Source organism: Rhinichthys klamathensis, unplaced genomic scaffold (genome assembly GCF_029890125.1).
Source record: "Rhinichthys klamathensis goyatoka isolate OS25496 unplaced genomic scaffold, OSU_Roscu_1.1 h1tg000123l_1, whole genome shotgun sequence".
Lineage (NCBI taxonomy): Eukaryota > Metazoa > Chordata > Actinopteri > Cypriniformes > Leuciscidae > Rhinichthys > Rhinichthys klamathensis.
In genome coordinates, this window is record NW_026606660.1 from 6755766 (window position 1) to 6772644 (window position 16879).

At 36.8% G+C, this 16879-nt stretch overlaps 1 protein-coding gene across 1 annotated transcript; it reads left to right on the plus strand.

Moving 5' to 3' along the window:
- Positions 1-824: 824 nt before the first annotated feature.
- On the plus strand, positions 825-16653 carry coq8ab (coenzyme Q8A, genome duplicate b). Its single transcript, XM_056255990.1, has 15 exons — positions 825-999; positions 1527-1651; positions 1776-2010; positions 2159-2225; positions 2315-2389; positions 2481-2606; positions 4091-4176; positions 5720-5860; positions 5952-6033; positions 6111-6204; positions 6791-6932; positions 7031-7138; positions 7226-7291; positions 7385-7471; positions 16287-16653. The coding sequence occupies exons 2-15, from the start codon at positions 1542-1544 to the stop codon at positions 16578-16580; spliced, it is 1713 nt and encodes a 570-aa protein (XP_056111965.1). The 5' UTR covers positions 825-999; positions 1527-1541; the 3' UTR covers positions 16581-16653.
- Positions 16654-16879: the final 226 nt, after the last annotated feature.

The following is a 16879-nucleotide window of genomic DNA, read 5'->3' on the forward strand; positions in this document are numbered from 1 at the left end:
TGTTTATGAAGTCATTGAGCAACAAGTTTACTACAAGCTAATGTAAGCATGTGAAGATTTTTGCAGCATATTTATATGAGAGTCAAAGACAAGATTGTTCATTAGGTAAAAAGAAAGAAATAAAATAAAACAGCAGAACTTGCTTTAACCAATAGATGGCAGAAAATACAATAATATTTGCGTCTCTAATCTAAAAACTGGGGGTCTGTAGTCAGGGTTGCCAAGTTCCGAGGTTTTCCTGCGTAATTGGCCTACTTTAAAACTCTCGCCGCGGATTGATCCCCCCCCCCCCCCCCTTTAGTCTATCTAAATTATATTAGACTAAAAAGTGATAATTCTACCAGTGATAAACTGATCACTACAATATAGGCTAGTGTTCAATAAACTGATCACTACAATATAGGCTAGTGTTCATTTTGCATAACAGGGACTATAAAATATGGGAATGTCACAATTAGGGAATTTAAGTAGCTTTCATAAACGTGCCCGAGAAAAAAAAAAACATTAGGCTACTTACAGTGTTTGCATCTTGAGCTGCAGTCTATGATCTTGAGACATAACAATAGCACTGACATATTTTAAGATATGTCAATGCAAGGTGCTTTCAGTTCAACATGTATTTTAGTCTGGGACTAGGTTAAAGCCTTTCTGTGGAAGCGGATATTTTGATATTTGGGATATGGTCATTGGTCTACTTTTGGCCTATTTTTGATTAGCCTTTGGGCTAGTTTTGTTAGGCAGACTAATTGGCAACCCTGTCCGTAGCGCCTCCTGGAGGAAGAAGCGTTTAGTGAAACCGTTTTTGGCTGCTTGTAACATTTGCTGCTGTTTCAAGATCCTCAGATCACTGTTCCCACACTGTTTCATTGCATGCCATCGTATGTAACGTTATGTTTGGACAGCTCACGGAAACTTAATGGAGTTTGAGCATAGTCTGACTCTGATGTAGTTGTAGCCTATCATAAATGAAGACTTCAGTGAATGTCACCAAGGATTAAAGTAAGTAGTTTTATTGCTTTAAAAACGGCGATCTTGTAGGCGGAAAGCAGAAAGGATCAGAAAGCTTTGTTTGGTCATTTCACTTCACTCACTAATTTGTTTAATGGAGGTTGAACAGGGTTCATTCTGAATCCAATGGAGAATGCATTTAACATTTCTGAATTTAATCTGAACTGCTGTAAAGTGTAGTTTATAGGCATATATGTGTATTATTCAAAATATGAATAAAAACTATAATAGTATCTCAATATAGCAGTGTTTTATATATATTTATACATATATATATACTTTTTTTGTATATATTAGTAATTTTGTGTTTTGCCATTTCTATTATTTTTAAGTGTGTCTGTCTATATAATTTTGTTGTTGTTATATTAGTGCTTCTAAATGAAACTGATTTAAAGGTTTAAGGTTTTAGATTGTATTTAAGTTAAAGTTTATTTTTTAACGGAAGCTCTTTTGTGGTTTAAGTAAAGTTCTAGTATATAACCAAAAGTAATTGTCTGACAGTTCTAATGCTTTTACAGCTCTGAAAGGTAACAATGGCAGCTGAAATGTTATTGATGAGGGGAATCAACAGGTTCAGAAAAGTTACACTCGGAGGTCAAAAACGAGTCCGTTTTAACACGCCTCACCTTAAAGAACAGGTAAGGTTGACAAGCTGCTGTCTGAGTGGATTTTATATCTGCCATGATTTGAAGTCAACATTTCCAAAGCTTCATCTATTCATCCAGACTTAGTTTTTTCCTGCATGCTTGGTTTCAGGAGTATGGCAGCCACCGAAATGCCTCCAGGTTTAGTGGCGTTGTTGAATGTGCCAGAGGTCGTGACAGGTATTTGGGGAGATCTGGACACAGGCTATTTGGAGAGATTCGTCCAGCTCAACAGCACGTCTATGGACAGATCTGTTTATTCCATCAAGATCACAGATATTACAGTGGACTGAAAAGAGAAGGCGTCGACACAACCAAAGATGCCAAAACACCTGATTCCAGAAAACATAAGCAAATGGTACAGCACACTAAACTGTAAATTCTTGTGGGTTACACAGCCCTGATTGAAAGTGTTGAAGTTCAAATATTACAATTATAATTTTATCTTAAAGCAGTGACTATAAAGACACCTTCTCCGGTTATATTTGTTACTGTTGTTTTCTCAGTTAAGTGAGAGTTCCAGAGAGAGAAAAGTGCCGGTCACGAGACTGGGAAGGCTGGTGAACTTTGGAGGTGAGATAACACCCATTATAGTGTGATTGCTGGTTTAATTAGCTCAAAAAAGGCTTTGGCAAATGCAAAATATTTAATTATTCCCACAGGTTTAGCAGTTGGACTGGGCATTGGAGCCATTGCTGAAGTGGCAAAGAAGAGTCTTGCATCTGGAGGTATATCAGGTGGGAAAATGTGGTTGGACATTATGGTTCAATAATTGATTGGCTGTGATTTACAAGTTGGGTTCTTTTATTCCTCTCTCCTCTTTGGCAGGACAGAAAAAAGCAATCCTGGACTCAAACCCGTTCATATCAGAAGCCAATGCTGAAAGGATTGTTCGGACTCTCTGCAAAGTGAGAGGAGCCGCACTTAAACTAGGACAGATGCTCAGCATTCAGGGTGAGAGATTCCTCCAAACACATCTGTCTGTAGAGATAATGAAGATTATTAAAAAAAATTAAATTCAGTGCAAGCTAAATTATTTATTTGAAGTACCCATCAGGGAGGTTTCCTCTGAGGAGGCTACGGTGGCAGTGTCTCCTCAAAGAAATTGGATGAAAAAACAATCGATATTTCAAAAATAAAACAGCGTAAATATAGCAAAATACGACATTTAAAAGTGTATGAATCACTTGTTTTTCTAAAGTAACACTGTCCCACAGCGACACCAGCAGGTAAAGTTACAACGGGACGCCGAGTCTATCGCACTATGATTAGATATGAACAGTTATGATTGGTTCATGTGATTAATCCTGCCTCTTGTTTACGTGCGAGTTCACGAATCGGTCTGAATGAACAAAATGAGGCGTTAATGGGAAGACTAATTAAAACGCCTTAAAACATGATGACTGGTGTGAGCAATTATGTTATTAAAAAATGTAATATTTTATATTACTGCCTTTAGTTATTTTAGAATAAATGTAAAATAGCGTAAAAACACTAACTTGATTAGATTTATGCTTGGTTTTAATAAATAGAAAATTAATTACATTAATTAATTACAAAATAGAATTGAATGAAGGAATTTACATGTGATACACATTTTTTTTTTTTTTTTGTTAAACTGCAAGGACATTTTAAAACACCACTGCACGCGACTATATATATATATCTATTTATTTTATTTTATTTTTTTTTATGAATAAATTCTAGAATGATTTTTTTATTAGAGGTGATTGCTGATCAGTGATTTGGTCTGAAGGGTTTTGGTCATTTGACTTTTGATCAGTAAATAGCAATACCCTGGCAACCCCACACAACTGTTTAACATCATAATGGCACCATTCATTTAAATTTAATTTATCACAATTATTTAAAAATAGGATGGAATATGTGTTGTGTCAAATGCTTGTTTTTACCACTTGTTTTCTTCTCTGATTCGGCAATTACCCTTGCCATTGACCTGTTTGCTATACTGCCACACACAGCAGGGGTTATTCCTGCTAAGAATTTGACACAAACGTCATTCTGAAATATCATTACACCCCTTCCCCTCGACACGGTGTATGGCTGTCTATGTTGCCGTCTGCATTCTGTATCTTTCCACTTGTTAAAAAGGAAAGTAGTTCCAGACAGATAGCTGATAAGGTCACATTAAGTCTCTTTTAATCTGTTGTTGTCTTTTGAAAGGGCAATAATGTATTATGTGCAATGTCATTGAGGTGTATCGTGTGCCATGTCATTGAGGTGGAGGACGCAGCTAGCTGGAATATGTCACGACCCAAAATAAGAAAACCAGCTGGCCACAATAACCATGCAAAGCTTTTTTTAGAGCTTCATGCCATTCATGCTGTAAAAGTACATATTCAAAGTTCATCTATAGCGTGTTTGATTGATCTGCTACACATTGATCTTTGGTTCTGCTCATCTTTTCCTGTCCATAGACGATGCTTTCATCAACCCTCAGCTTGCAAAGATCTTTGACCGTGTTCGACAGAGCGCCGACTTCATGCCCACCAAGCAAATGATGGTATAGCCTCAAATGTGAGAGTTGAAACACAAACAGCTTTTACATCTTAAAGTCAGTGTTGGGGATAATGAGTTACGTAATAAGATTACATTTTTCAAGTAATAAGTAACAGATTACTTTTAAATTTACAACAAAATATATGAGTTACTTTTTCAAATACATGTATATAACACAAGTTACTGTAGTTCTAGAACAAATGTGAGCATGCATTTACTCATCTTATTTGCACAAAAGCATTCACTATTCCTCAAAATTAATACTATACTTTATGTATTTAATCTCACTTTATTAACCAAAGGATTTGCTGCTGACCTTCGATGATCCAATTCAACCATACCAATAAGCAAAAATGACTTTACATAATGTATGTAAATAGAACTTTGTGAACTTTCTTCTCCTGCGTCATTTCACTACAGATTTTTTTCTTCTTCTTCTTCTAATTATTATTGTACTAATTTCACTTTGGTGTGAAAGGTCCCATAGCAGAACGTTTTTTTTTTTTTGTTGTTATTAAAAAACAAACAACCAAGTCCAGCCCAGGTGAGAAAAAGTAACGCAAAAGTAATGTAACGCATTACTTTCCATAAGAAGTAACTAAGTAATCCAATTAGTTACTTTTTAGGGAGTAATGCAATATTGTAATGCATTACTTTTAAAAGTAACTTTCCCCAACACTGCTTAAAGTCGACATTAAAAAACATTTGCAAGTTATTTCATGTCTGTAATTTGAACTGTTTTGCTGTTGAGCTGAAATTAGAAAGTTATTAAAGCGATCCAAAAATTAAAGTTCTGTCATCATTTACTCACCCTCAAGTTGTTGTAAACCTGTATGAGTTTCTTTCTTCTGCTGAACACGAAAGAAGATATTTTGAAGAATGTTGGTAACCAAACAGTTGATGGACCTCATTGACTTCAATAGTATTTTTTGTTTTTTCAATACTAAGGAAGTCAATGGCTACCATTAATTGTTTGGTTACCAACATTCTTCAAAATATTTTGTTTTGTGTTCACATACAGGTTTGGAACAACTTGTAAGTAATGATAAAAAGTCATGTTTTTAGGGTGAACTATCCCTTTAAGAAAGATAATCAATTAATGACTTTTAAGGCTACGTCTACATTAATCCAGATACATTTGAAAATGGCGTTTTTAAAACGCTCTCCGTCCACACTATTAAATTATTACATTTCTGTACCTGTAAAACCTGAAAAGCACTGTTTATTTTATTTGTATCTTTGTTATATTATATGTATTTGTGCTTTTTGCTTGTAATTTGATTATTTGTTCTTATTTTATTACTGACTGTTTACTTGTCTTTAATAATGTTTTAAATTTATATTAGGCTTGTATTTTCTGAATTTTCACTGGTATCTAAAATTTTAGTGTTGCAACTGTTTTTTGTCTCATGGCCGGCAAAATGTTAGTTTTAGGCCCTGGTAAAAATAGCTCACTGAGATGATACAGAGAGACCAGACATAATAAAGTTCTCACTTTGTTCTTCTGGCACAATAATTTTATTAGCGTGTGTTTATCATTGGGACAGAAAACGGTGGTCAGTGATCTGGGTCCGAACTGGCAGGATAAACTAGAGTACTTTGAGGAGCGTCCGTTCGCAGCGGCCTCCATCGGTCAGGTTCACCTGGCCAGAATGAAGGACGGCAGAGAAGTGGCCATGAAAATCCAGGTTCGAGAGCTGCTTTTGTTTCGTAGTGTTTCACATGTTTGTGCTGCTAGTTCTAGGCATTGATTAATTGAACATTATTATGTGCTGTCAGTATCCAGGAGTGGCCAAAAGTATAAACAGCGACGTGAACAACCTAATGACACTCCTCAGTATCAGCAATGCTTTACCTGAAGGTATGAATTACGTTGTGTCACAATGCTTTTGATTTCAGTTCTACTGTAACCGTGTCTGTCGTTCTGTTCGCGTGAAGGTTTGTTTCCTGAGCATCTCATAGAGGTCATGAGCAGGGAATTGGCTTTGGAGTGTGATTATGTACGGGAAGCCAAATGTGCCAAGAAATTCCAGTGAGTATTTGAATAACTAGATCCAAAATGTGGACCATATCTTAGCATGGTTCATTTGATATTTAAATGAGACTCAAATGAGATTTCATACTCAAAGGTTAGGCTGTAATTTTAGTATTATTTAAATGCTATAATAATACTTCTTTTTTTTTTTCATTTTGGTTAAGTTTATGCTTTTTTCATTTTTTTTTATTTCTATTTAGCTTTATTTTTATTTCATTATAGTTTTAATCATTTTAGTATTTCAACTTAAATTTAATTTATTTTAGTTAGTTACAACATTTCTAATATGTGTTTTAAAAATTATTTAAAAAAATGTAATTAACAAAAACTGTTTATAATATTTTTAGTTATTTATTAGAACAACACTGATTCTCAGATAGGAACTATGAACTGTATTTCATTATAGAGCTAGATATCATAAATGATTATAAATAATACCAATGTGTAAGATTAGTTTAAAAATATGCAAATGCATCATGTTAGATTTAGTGTTTCTGGAACGTTCTATAATATATTGTTTATGTACAGTACAATATTTCTTCTGTGGCACAGGTGTAACATTCTGTGTGTGTTATCATTACAGGGAGTTACTGAAGGGCCATCCTTATTTCTACGTGCCAAATGTTGTGGACGAACTGAGCAGCCAGCACGTCCTCACCACGGAGCTGGTGTCCGGTTTCCCTTTGGATAAAGCCGATGACCTGCCACAGGAACTCAAGAACGAGGTGAAGCCGGCCACACATGCTTCCAGACTGATGTAGTCTTTAAAAAGGTATTTTTGTAGTCCCGAACATTCAAAATGTTCATCTCTGCTCTTTGTCAGATCTGTGAGCAGATTCTGACTCTGTGTTTGCGTGAACTCTTTGAGTTTCGATACATGCAGACGGATCCCAACTGGTCCAATTTCTTCTTTGACCCACAAACACACAAGGTATTTCTCTGTTTTCATTGTATATCTGGAATCGTCTAATCTGAATTGTTTTAATTGCAATTAATATTGTCTGTAATTTATATGCAGGTTGCTCTGTTAGACTTTGGAGCCACTAGAGGTTTTGATGCGAGCTTCACTGACGTCTATATTGAGGTAACACTGTAAACTTTACATTCTGCGTATTTAAAAAAAAAAAATTGCTTCACATTTAAATTTGTGACAATTCTTGAATCATTTCTTGATCAGATTATCAAGGCTGCTGCAGACAGGAACAGAGAGGGAGTTTTAAGACGGTCGATTGATATGAACTTTCTGACCGGATACGAGTCAAAGGTACAGTAATTCAGTCCAAAGAGCCCACAGACCTAAAAATAACATGTTTCACCTGCCCAAAAACTCTATGATGGTTTTGGATGCATCACCACAAACATTTTGTAGCTTGTTTGAGAGAATCTACGTATTTGCATAGCAAACACTGAACGTTCATAAGTGAGAATTTTCAAGAAACGGCTGAAGACTCATCTTTTTCGGCAACACTTGTTCCATTAATACTAACACTTTCTTTTATCTTCTACTCTATATCTAGTTTTTAAAAAAACATTATATACTGCATTAGACCAAACTGGGAAGCGTCAAAGCACTTACACATAGTTGTCCTATTGTTAGTTTAAATGCTTCTATTGCTCTCCTCATTTGTAAGTTGCTTTGGATAAAAGCGTCTGCTAAATGTAAATGTAAAGTGGGAATGCAATTGACCCCATATTCACAGGAACTTTACATAATTACACAACAAAGTAGTAAAATATTGTATTAATTGAAATAAATTGTTATTATTAAATTACCATTATTTGAATTATTAAATTATTAAAACAAATACCAAGTACAGTCATGAAACTCTTCCATGCAGCTGATTGGCTGTCTCGTCGCCGGCTCTGCAGACAATCAATCGCTTCTTCCTGACTACACTCACGTTTATTTTTCCGACCCGACTAGATGGAGCTCAGTTCTGCCTCCCTCCTCCCCAGCACCACCTGTCTAGATTTGTATGGGGTTCTTCTTTATCTTGCAGCAGCATAACCAAACCTATTTTTATTTACATTTATATTTCTCATTAACAAAATCTATTACAAACTATCCCGAGAGTTGTCATGACTCATGACTGAAATGTTAATTTTCTAAATCTTAAAGTCCCCCTGTATTCAATAATTTTATCCCTAAGGCAGCTGCCTTCTAACAATCATCAGAAACGCTTTGAACAACTCAGAACGTCAGTGGAGAAAGGCATATAGTATCGTAATATACAGGTCCTTCTAAAAAAATTAGCATATTGTGATAAAGTTCATTATTTTCCATAATGTAATGATAAAAATTTAACTTTCATATATTTTAGATTCATTGCACACCAACTGAAATATTTCAGGTCTTTTATTGTTTTAATACTGATGATTTTGGCATACAGCTCATGAAAACCCAAAATTCCTGTCTCAAAAAATTAGCATATTTCATCCGACCAATAAAAGAAGTGTTTTTAATACAACAAAAAAAAGTCAACCTTCAAATAATTATGTTCAGTTATGCACTCAATAGTCAATACATGGTCGGGAATCCTTTTGCAGAAATGACTGCTTCAATGCGGCGTGGCATGGAGGCAATCAGCCTGTGGCACTGCTGAGGTGTTATGGAGGCCCAGGATGCTTCGATAGCGGCCTTAACCCTCTGGGGTCCAAGGTGTTTTTGGGGTCCTTGAGATGTTTTGACATACTCTGACATTTGTGCTTTTTTCAGTTGCTTATAAACATATTACTGGCAAAGGTGTAATTACACTCTATTTAGCACACACAGGGCTACCATAATGTGTTATCAACATGTATGTACATTTTTGTATTTTTGAGAGAATATTGTTTATGCGTGGTTATTGAAAAAACTAAAACTTAAAGTTTCTGAAATAAGGCCACAAAACACATACTAAATATGTGTCCACAAGACTTTTGACTAATGGATGTTGTGGCCTAGAGTTTTTTCTTCAAAATGATCTGAAAATCATCCTGCCTTATCATTCACATAACACAATAGATTGTTTTAAATTGTGAAAAACATTTTTTTGTTTGCAAAGGCAATATGCGGATGGGCGGATCGGCCCAACCCCCTCATGAATAATTAGGCAGTTCTCGCCTGAGCAGACTGCATACTAATGAGCCTTTCATTCAGGGGTGTCACACAAGAAAGAATGCAAGGACAATATATATATAAATAAATAAATATTTATATACACACACACACACACACACACACACACACATATATATATATATATATATATGTGTGTGTGTGTGTATATAAATATTTATTTATTTATATATATATATTGTCCTTGCATTCTTTCTTGTGTGACACCCCTGAATGAAAGGCTCATTAGTATATATATATATATACAAACAATCAAAATATAAATGAAAGCCAAAAGCACATTTTTAGTCACACCTTTTAGCCATCCACATACCATTTTTAGCCATCCACCGCGGTAAAAATAAACCAGTCGCATTTCAAAGTCGTACGCGAAATGACCGCCAGGTGGCGCAAAGGGACATTTAGCAAAACGTAAGTGGGGCTAATGTCTATTAACAGTAGCCTAAGGATGAAATACTACAAGTTATGGTAATTTCCAAATAAGCCTACAACAAATTGTTGGTCATACAGATAAGATATAATCTTTTAAAACTGTAAAAGGCTAAAGTAGGCCTACACTCACAGGCTAAAGACAAAACGTTTTCTCGCTCATGTGAGAATCAAACGTTTGGTTATTTCTCAGTAACAAAATTCATAGCCGAGCGGTAGAACTGACGGTTCATCATCAAGATGACACAGGTTCAAATCCCGCACAAACATGGTCTGCTGTATATTTTATATTTATTATTGCAGAGAGATTTGTCTAGCTCTAAAACTCTGTTACACCATACAGTTTTGTTTTATATAGGCTATATATATTTTTTATTTATTTATTCCAGGCTCTCACGCCACACCCCCGATTTCTCACGCTGAAGTGTCAACCCGGTCGGTCAAATTCCTGAAAGATATAGTTTATCTATAGATCTACCTGTTGAGCCACTCGTGATCGACTAGTTATACCGCAAATTAGTTAAAATATCCCGTAATCTATTTAGAGCGAGCGTGCATGCGAGACAGATATTGTGCTCCAAACCGTGCGCGCGCATGGCAGAGAGGTCTGTTCCCTACAACCTAGAGTTTTTAAAAACATGGTTTTAAGTAAAGTGTGATTTGCCAGGGGGGACTGGGATTTCCTTCTGGTCTAAACATCCCTACTTCTGCTGAATTATTTTAATCCCCACACCCCTCCCTCCACAGCTAATCAATGCTATAGGCTACTTCACCAATATCAAATATATAAAATAGAGATATGCAACAGGCACGTTTAAACGAAAAACAATAAAATCAAAACCAGCGTTTCAGTTGTTCATTAGTTCCAGTGGCCTTAATGCATGCACGGCTTTTCAAAATTTCACAAAGCGTGTTGAGATTATTTTGAATGAAATATTGAAGTTTATAATTAAGTGTTTTGGCACACCACGCCGAGTGACCCTATGCATTTTTCTAAAGTCGGGTTTTATTCTGGCATCGTGAGTTAGTGTTCGACAAACGCGGCGGAGCGTTCATTTAGATTAATTTATTTATCTCATTATTACAGCTAAAATAACTTAATAGGCGACTCCGTAATTTTTTGGTCATACAGATAAGAGTAGAGTAGCTTACATCGTTCAAAACTGTAAACTTGTATTCATATTAGGCTAACGACAAAAACAGTATATCTGTCCTCTCTGTCTCCGGGAACTGCGCATCACAAAAATGAACCGAAAGCCACTTCAGCTCAGTCACGATAAGAAATCGGCTATGTCTAAAGCCTTTAAATGTCTAAATATTTAGGCTAATAAATGTTATCTGATTATGTAGGCTAATCCATATGAAAACGAGAGGTACAAAGGATCTACTCAAACATGCGCTTCCCAATGAGAAAATTACAAGACATGGGTGAAAATCTCGCTCTAATTAAATGTAGGCTAAATCGCCCTGAATTAAAATGTAAAAACATAATAATGTATTTGTCGAAATGTTGCGATATTGTTTCATTTAAGTTCATAATTATTCTATAAATGTTATTTAATTTAGCAGCATTACCACGAAGCACCGTGTTTCGATATTTATTTGAATAATACAAAATAAAATAAAAACTTAATTCACAAATTGCATGCCTGGTTGTAAGGATCCAAAGATCCCTGTAGACTTTAATATTAAGTTGAACATTTTGTTCATGACAACAAATTAACAAGCGTTTTTTCAGATTATATTTAGTTTTGCTTGGAAAAAGCTGCCCCAAACCAGTTTTATTTCATCAATTATTGAAATAATGAAATATTTAGTAATAAACTTTTATGACAGAAATATCACTAGGCTACATGTAACTTAAATCATTTAATTCCTTCATTATCAACACTGTCTAGAATAGCGATTTAAGTGTGAATTGCGACTTCTCTTTGTGTTAAGTCAGCCTCAGACTCCGATAGCCTGTGGGGGGTTGGAGGGACAGTTGCTGAACAAAGGTGTTAATGTTCCTCTTTCACATGGAGAGTGTCGGATAGCCAGCCTGATGAGCAGGCAAAATTATTGTAAGGATAAATCTGTGTCCAAATGTAGGCCCCATATCTTATTAAATTATAAATATTGTAGTTTATTTATTGTAGCCTATTTAAAGTTTTTTTCACACAAAATTTCAATTGAAGTTATTGTAAGGTGAATTCAACAAGGCATGCTGTGTCTTTGAAGCAACAATTAAAGGTTAAATAATTTTTTCGTGATTTGTATGGCTGACACGCAGCGACATATACAGTATTATCAGCTGTATGATGTGTTTTTACCCTGAAATTATTAATTTCGAGAGAGAGACCCGCGCGCGCAGCGAGGGAGACTAAATAAACTTGTTAAAAAGAGATCCAGCGCGAGAGAGGCAAAGAGAAACGCATGTTTTTAATTTAATTATGTTTCTTTGGACAATTTTCGTTTTGTAGGCCTACTGTTTTAATTGTTTAATTTAGCTGTAATTTCTTTGGCAATACAAATTTAAAATGTCGCAAGAATAAGATTAGCCTAGTGTTTCTTATTTTGCATCGCAAAAGAAATAAACTCTAAACAAGATGCAACCCTGTTTTAAATTAAACAATTTAAACCTTGAAATGTTCGAACTTGGTTTCAAACTTAAGTAATTTTAGTGTTCTTTTACATTACACAATAATTTAGCAGACTAAAGACGAGCTTCTTCATTTTCATTTTCTGATCGGCTGACAATCTTCCTTCATCAGTTTTTGTCGTTTGTGCAGCGGCTGCGGTTCTACAGGAATGTAGCAAATTTATGTTGTAATGATAATCAAACAAAACTCTTGACTTTAAATAAGTAAACAGATATAAACAGTTACCTATTTAAGCATCAAGGTGGGAAAATATAAACGTAGGACAACATCGGTTAACAACATGTATGCTACATTGAGATTCGATCTCGGGTCTGTTGAAGCTCCTCGAAGCTCGTGTTGTTGCGTTGATCACTGAGCTGTCTTCTGTACGCTGTTAAAGTTGTAAAGCCTCATTCATGTAGCCTAAATGTTTTTATTGCAATGTTTTATGTTGAAATGTTTTAATTATTTATTTAATTACATTTCAGTAGCCTAATTTCAGTATTGTGATTATGAATTATTTTAACTACGTTTCACTTGTTGAATTCTTCTGCTACCAGCTTTCAATCGCTCTGAATGAGCCGCGGTGTGGCAGCAGATTACGCATTAGAGAGAATAAACCGGAATAAACGAACACTTTTCAGAGTCTATGATTGTAGCGCCTCTTAGCGGTAAAAGGCAGCAAATACACCACACATTTTACCGCCGCGGTGGAACAGCTGATGTGGGCATTGTCATGGCTTGCCTCGACATTTGCTTTTGAATAGCGCGCGTCCTCCGTGGGCGTGTCAGATTAACGCGTAATGAAGTGTAATGAGCTGGGGGAAAAAATACTGACAGCACTCTCTTTTCATACAGATTGCATAAACTGAGAATATTTGTTTTTTATATAAATTACTTCATTTAAAAGAAGAGAATTTAAGCTTCACAAAGAAAAACCTCTCGTGCCTGTGTGACAAGTAATCGCGGAGTTACAGTTAATCTTAGGACGCGTTTCAGAATGGACTTCACTGACAGAGAGAACGCAGAACTCGCATCATGTTTGTTTTTCTTTATTTGGTGAAAAGCACAACACTTTGTTTTTATTGTGAGTATCCACAAAAAAAATAGAAACTTAACAGGATCTAATGATGTACAACACTTATATGTAAGATCAAAATTAACAGAGTAATTTGAGTCTCTTTTGCACTGATAAGGAAAAAAGTGAGCTGGTATCGCCGGCGAGACCGCCGACCCCAGAGAGTTAAGCTCATCCAGAGTGTTGGGTCTTGCGTCTCTCAACTTTCTCTTCACAATATCCCACAGATTCTCTATGGGGTTCAGGTCAGGAGAGCTGGCAGGCCAATTGAGCACAGTAATACCATGGTCAGTAAACCATTTACCAGTGGTTTTGGCACTGTGAGCACGTGCCAGGTCGTGCTGAAAAATGAAATCTTCATCTCCATAAAGCTTTTCAGCAGATGGAAGCATGAAGTGCTCCAAAATCTCCTGATAGCTAGCTGCATTGACCCTGCCCTTGATAAAACACAGTGCACCAACACCAGCAGCTGACATGGCACCCCAGACCATCACTGACTGTGGCTACTTGACACAGGACTTCAGGCATTTTGGCATTTCCTTCTCCCCAGTCTTCCTCCAGACTCTGGCACCTTGATTTCCGAATGACATGCAAAACTGAGCAACAGTCCAGTGCTGCTTCTCTGTAGCCCAGGTCAGGCGCTTCTGCCGCTGTTTCTGGTTCAAAAGTGGCTTGACCTGGGGAATGCGGCACCTGTTGCCCATTTCCTGCACACGCCTGTGCACGGTGGCTCTGGATGTTTCTACTCCAGACTCAGTCCACTGCTTCCGCAGGTCCCCCAAGGTCTGGAATCGGCCCTTCTCCACAATCTTCCTCAGGGTCCGGTCACCTCTTCTCGTTGTGCAGCGTTTTTTGCCACACTTTTTCCTTCCCACAGACTTCCCACTGAGGTGCCTTGATACAGCACTCTGGGAACAGCCTATTTGTTCAGAAATTTCTTTCTGTCTTACCCTCTTGCTTGAGGGTGTCAATGATGGCCTTCTGGACAGCAGTCAGGTCGGCAGTCTTACCCATGATTGCAGTTTTGAGTAATGAAACAGGCTGGGAGTTTTTAAAAGCCTCAGGAATCTTTTGCAGGTGTTTAGAGTTAATTAGTTGATTCAGATGATTAGGTTAATAGCTTGTTTAGAGACCCTTTTCATGATATGCTAATTTTTTGAGACAGGAATTTTGGGTTTTCATGAGCTGTATGCCAAAATCATCAGTATTAAAACAATAAAAGACCTGAAATATTTCAGTTGGTGTGCAATGAATCTAAAATATATGAAAGTTTAATTTTTATCATTACATAATGGAAAATAATGAACTTTATCACAATATGCTATTTTTTTGAGAAGGACCTGTACATCATATACATAATTCACCCGCTATATGCTAAATGAACATGGTTTTTCATATCAACAGAAAAATTTACCTGGGGGAACCTGGCTTCTGTGAATTTCGGATCGCGTACCCCGAAGTGATAAAATAAAACAAAATTCTGTATCAAAATTAGGCAAGACAAGTAGTTTGTTTAGGCATGGGTTGTATGGAATTACAAACCTGCGCACATATTTTCAAAAGCACATAACTATAGAATCAATTCTGAATGTGCCTGTGAACGCCATCAGCATTAATCACAGGTTCGCGTTTAAAGTCTGATCATTTCGACGGAGGTGAATCAATCAAAATTAACTTTAGCTGGAAATAACATTATTCAAGGACCGCTATAAAGCCAAAACAATCTCTGTTACCTTAAATTATATGTTTATCTCTGTAAAGCTGCTTTGAAACAATCCATTGTTAAAAGCGCTATATAAATTAAGATGACTTGACTTGACTTCTCTTGAGACTCCCATGCTTCAGAGCGGTCATAATTAAAGCTGCAGTCGGCAAGTCTGGCAGATTGAGTGGATTTAGGCAAAATTTTGAATGTTTACAACTCTCATGCCCCTCCCCCACTATCAACGGATACCCTCCCACCGAGTTCGTGCTCGTCGAGTTCGTGCGTGTGCACCAGGTTATCTGTGAACGCGCCCGTCTCATCAGCATCCATCAACACCATGGAGTATTTGGAGGTATGCTGCCCTGGCTAATCTACCGATAGATTGCAATTGCTAACGTCATTTATACTCTAAATGAGCTTACTTGATTTGTTAGTGTTTTGAAAGTGTGATACATCCGCCATCACTCTTTGTTACTGCGCGAACTTCAGGCGTGTGCATGTGATTGTAACGTGCGCGAGGGGTGGTGTGTGCCCGATCTGTGATTGACAGTCAGATCTCACACCCCCCTGCGCTGATTGGACCCGATGATCCGGGAGCTGTGGATTTTTGCAAAACAAATAACACGGGCCAGGTGGAGTTAGAAGCTCGGGTTTTTTTCTAAAACCACTTTATTTATGTTGTTCTGTCGGATTATAGTGTCGATTTCCCTGAATATGATCAAAAAAAAATTGCCGACGGCAGCTTTAATGATATTCTTAAGCCCGCCCCCTTTGTGACGTGATTGGTTACAAGGCAGTTTAAGACGTCAAGAAACACCTGCGATTTCGTTTTTGAGACTCTTTTTTTTCACTGCTGTTTTAAGGAGAAAATACTCAGCAACTGGTGAATTTGCACATGGTTTGTCTTAAAGCATAAAAACACCACAGATATATAAACAACATTTAAAGCATTATTTTCACCACAGGGGGTCTATCATTCTACTTCTATAAAATAAAATTTGAATCACAGTTTTGCAACCTTTTTCCTCACTTAACCTCAATTCAAATTTAAAAATGAAATTCTCAATTCAGTTCTGAATGGCGCACAACCTTGAGTGCAGTTTCACTTCACTCTTTTCAACATTTCAGGCGATGAAGGACGCCCATGTGGATGCGGTGATGATCCTCGGGGAAGCATTCGCATCAGACGAGCCGTTTGACTTCGGTTCCCAGAGCACAACGGAGCGGATCCACAGTCTGATTCCTGTGATGCTGAAGGAGCGTCTGACTCCTCCGCCGGAGGAAACCTACTCTCTGCACCGCAAGATGGGCGGCTCCTTCCTCATCTGCTCCCGCTTGAAGGCCAAGATCAGCTGCAAGAACATGTTCCACGAGGCCTACGCTAAATACTGGACAGATCGGCAAAAGGAAACTGCAAAATGAACCAGTGGGCATATCATTGTGTGTGTACCAGACAAAAATGGATTTGAAAAGTATTAAATGCATTATGCTAGAATGATGAATATGCACTTTATTTGGCTACAAGCTTAACTCTTATCTTTACAGCAGTAAATGGAGGGTTTTTGGCTGTGGATTATACTTGAATTATATAAGTAAAGATGTATATTATGAACCAGGAGAAAAATGTTAACTTGTTGTTTTGTGATGTGTGGTTTGCATTTCAATCTTGAGTAAAATATACATTTGAATTTGCAGAACCAAATATGACCTAAATTGTCAAG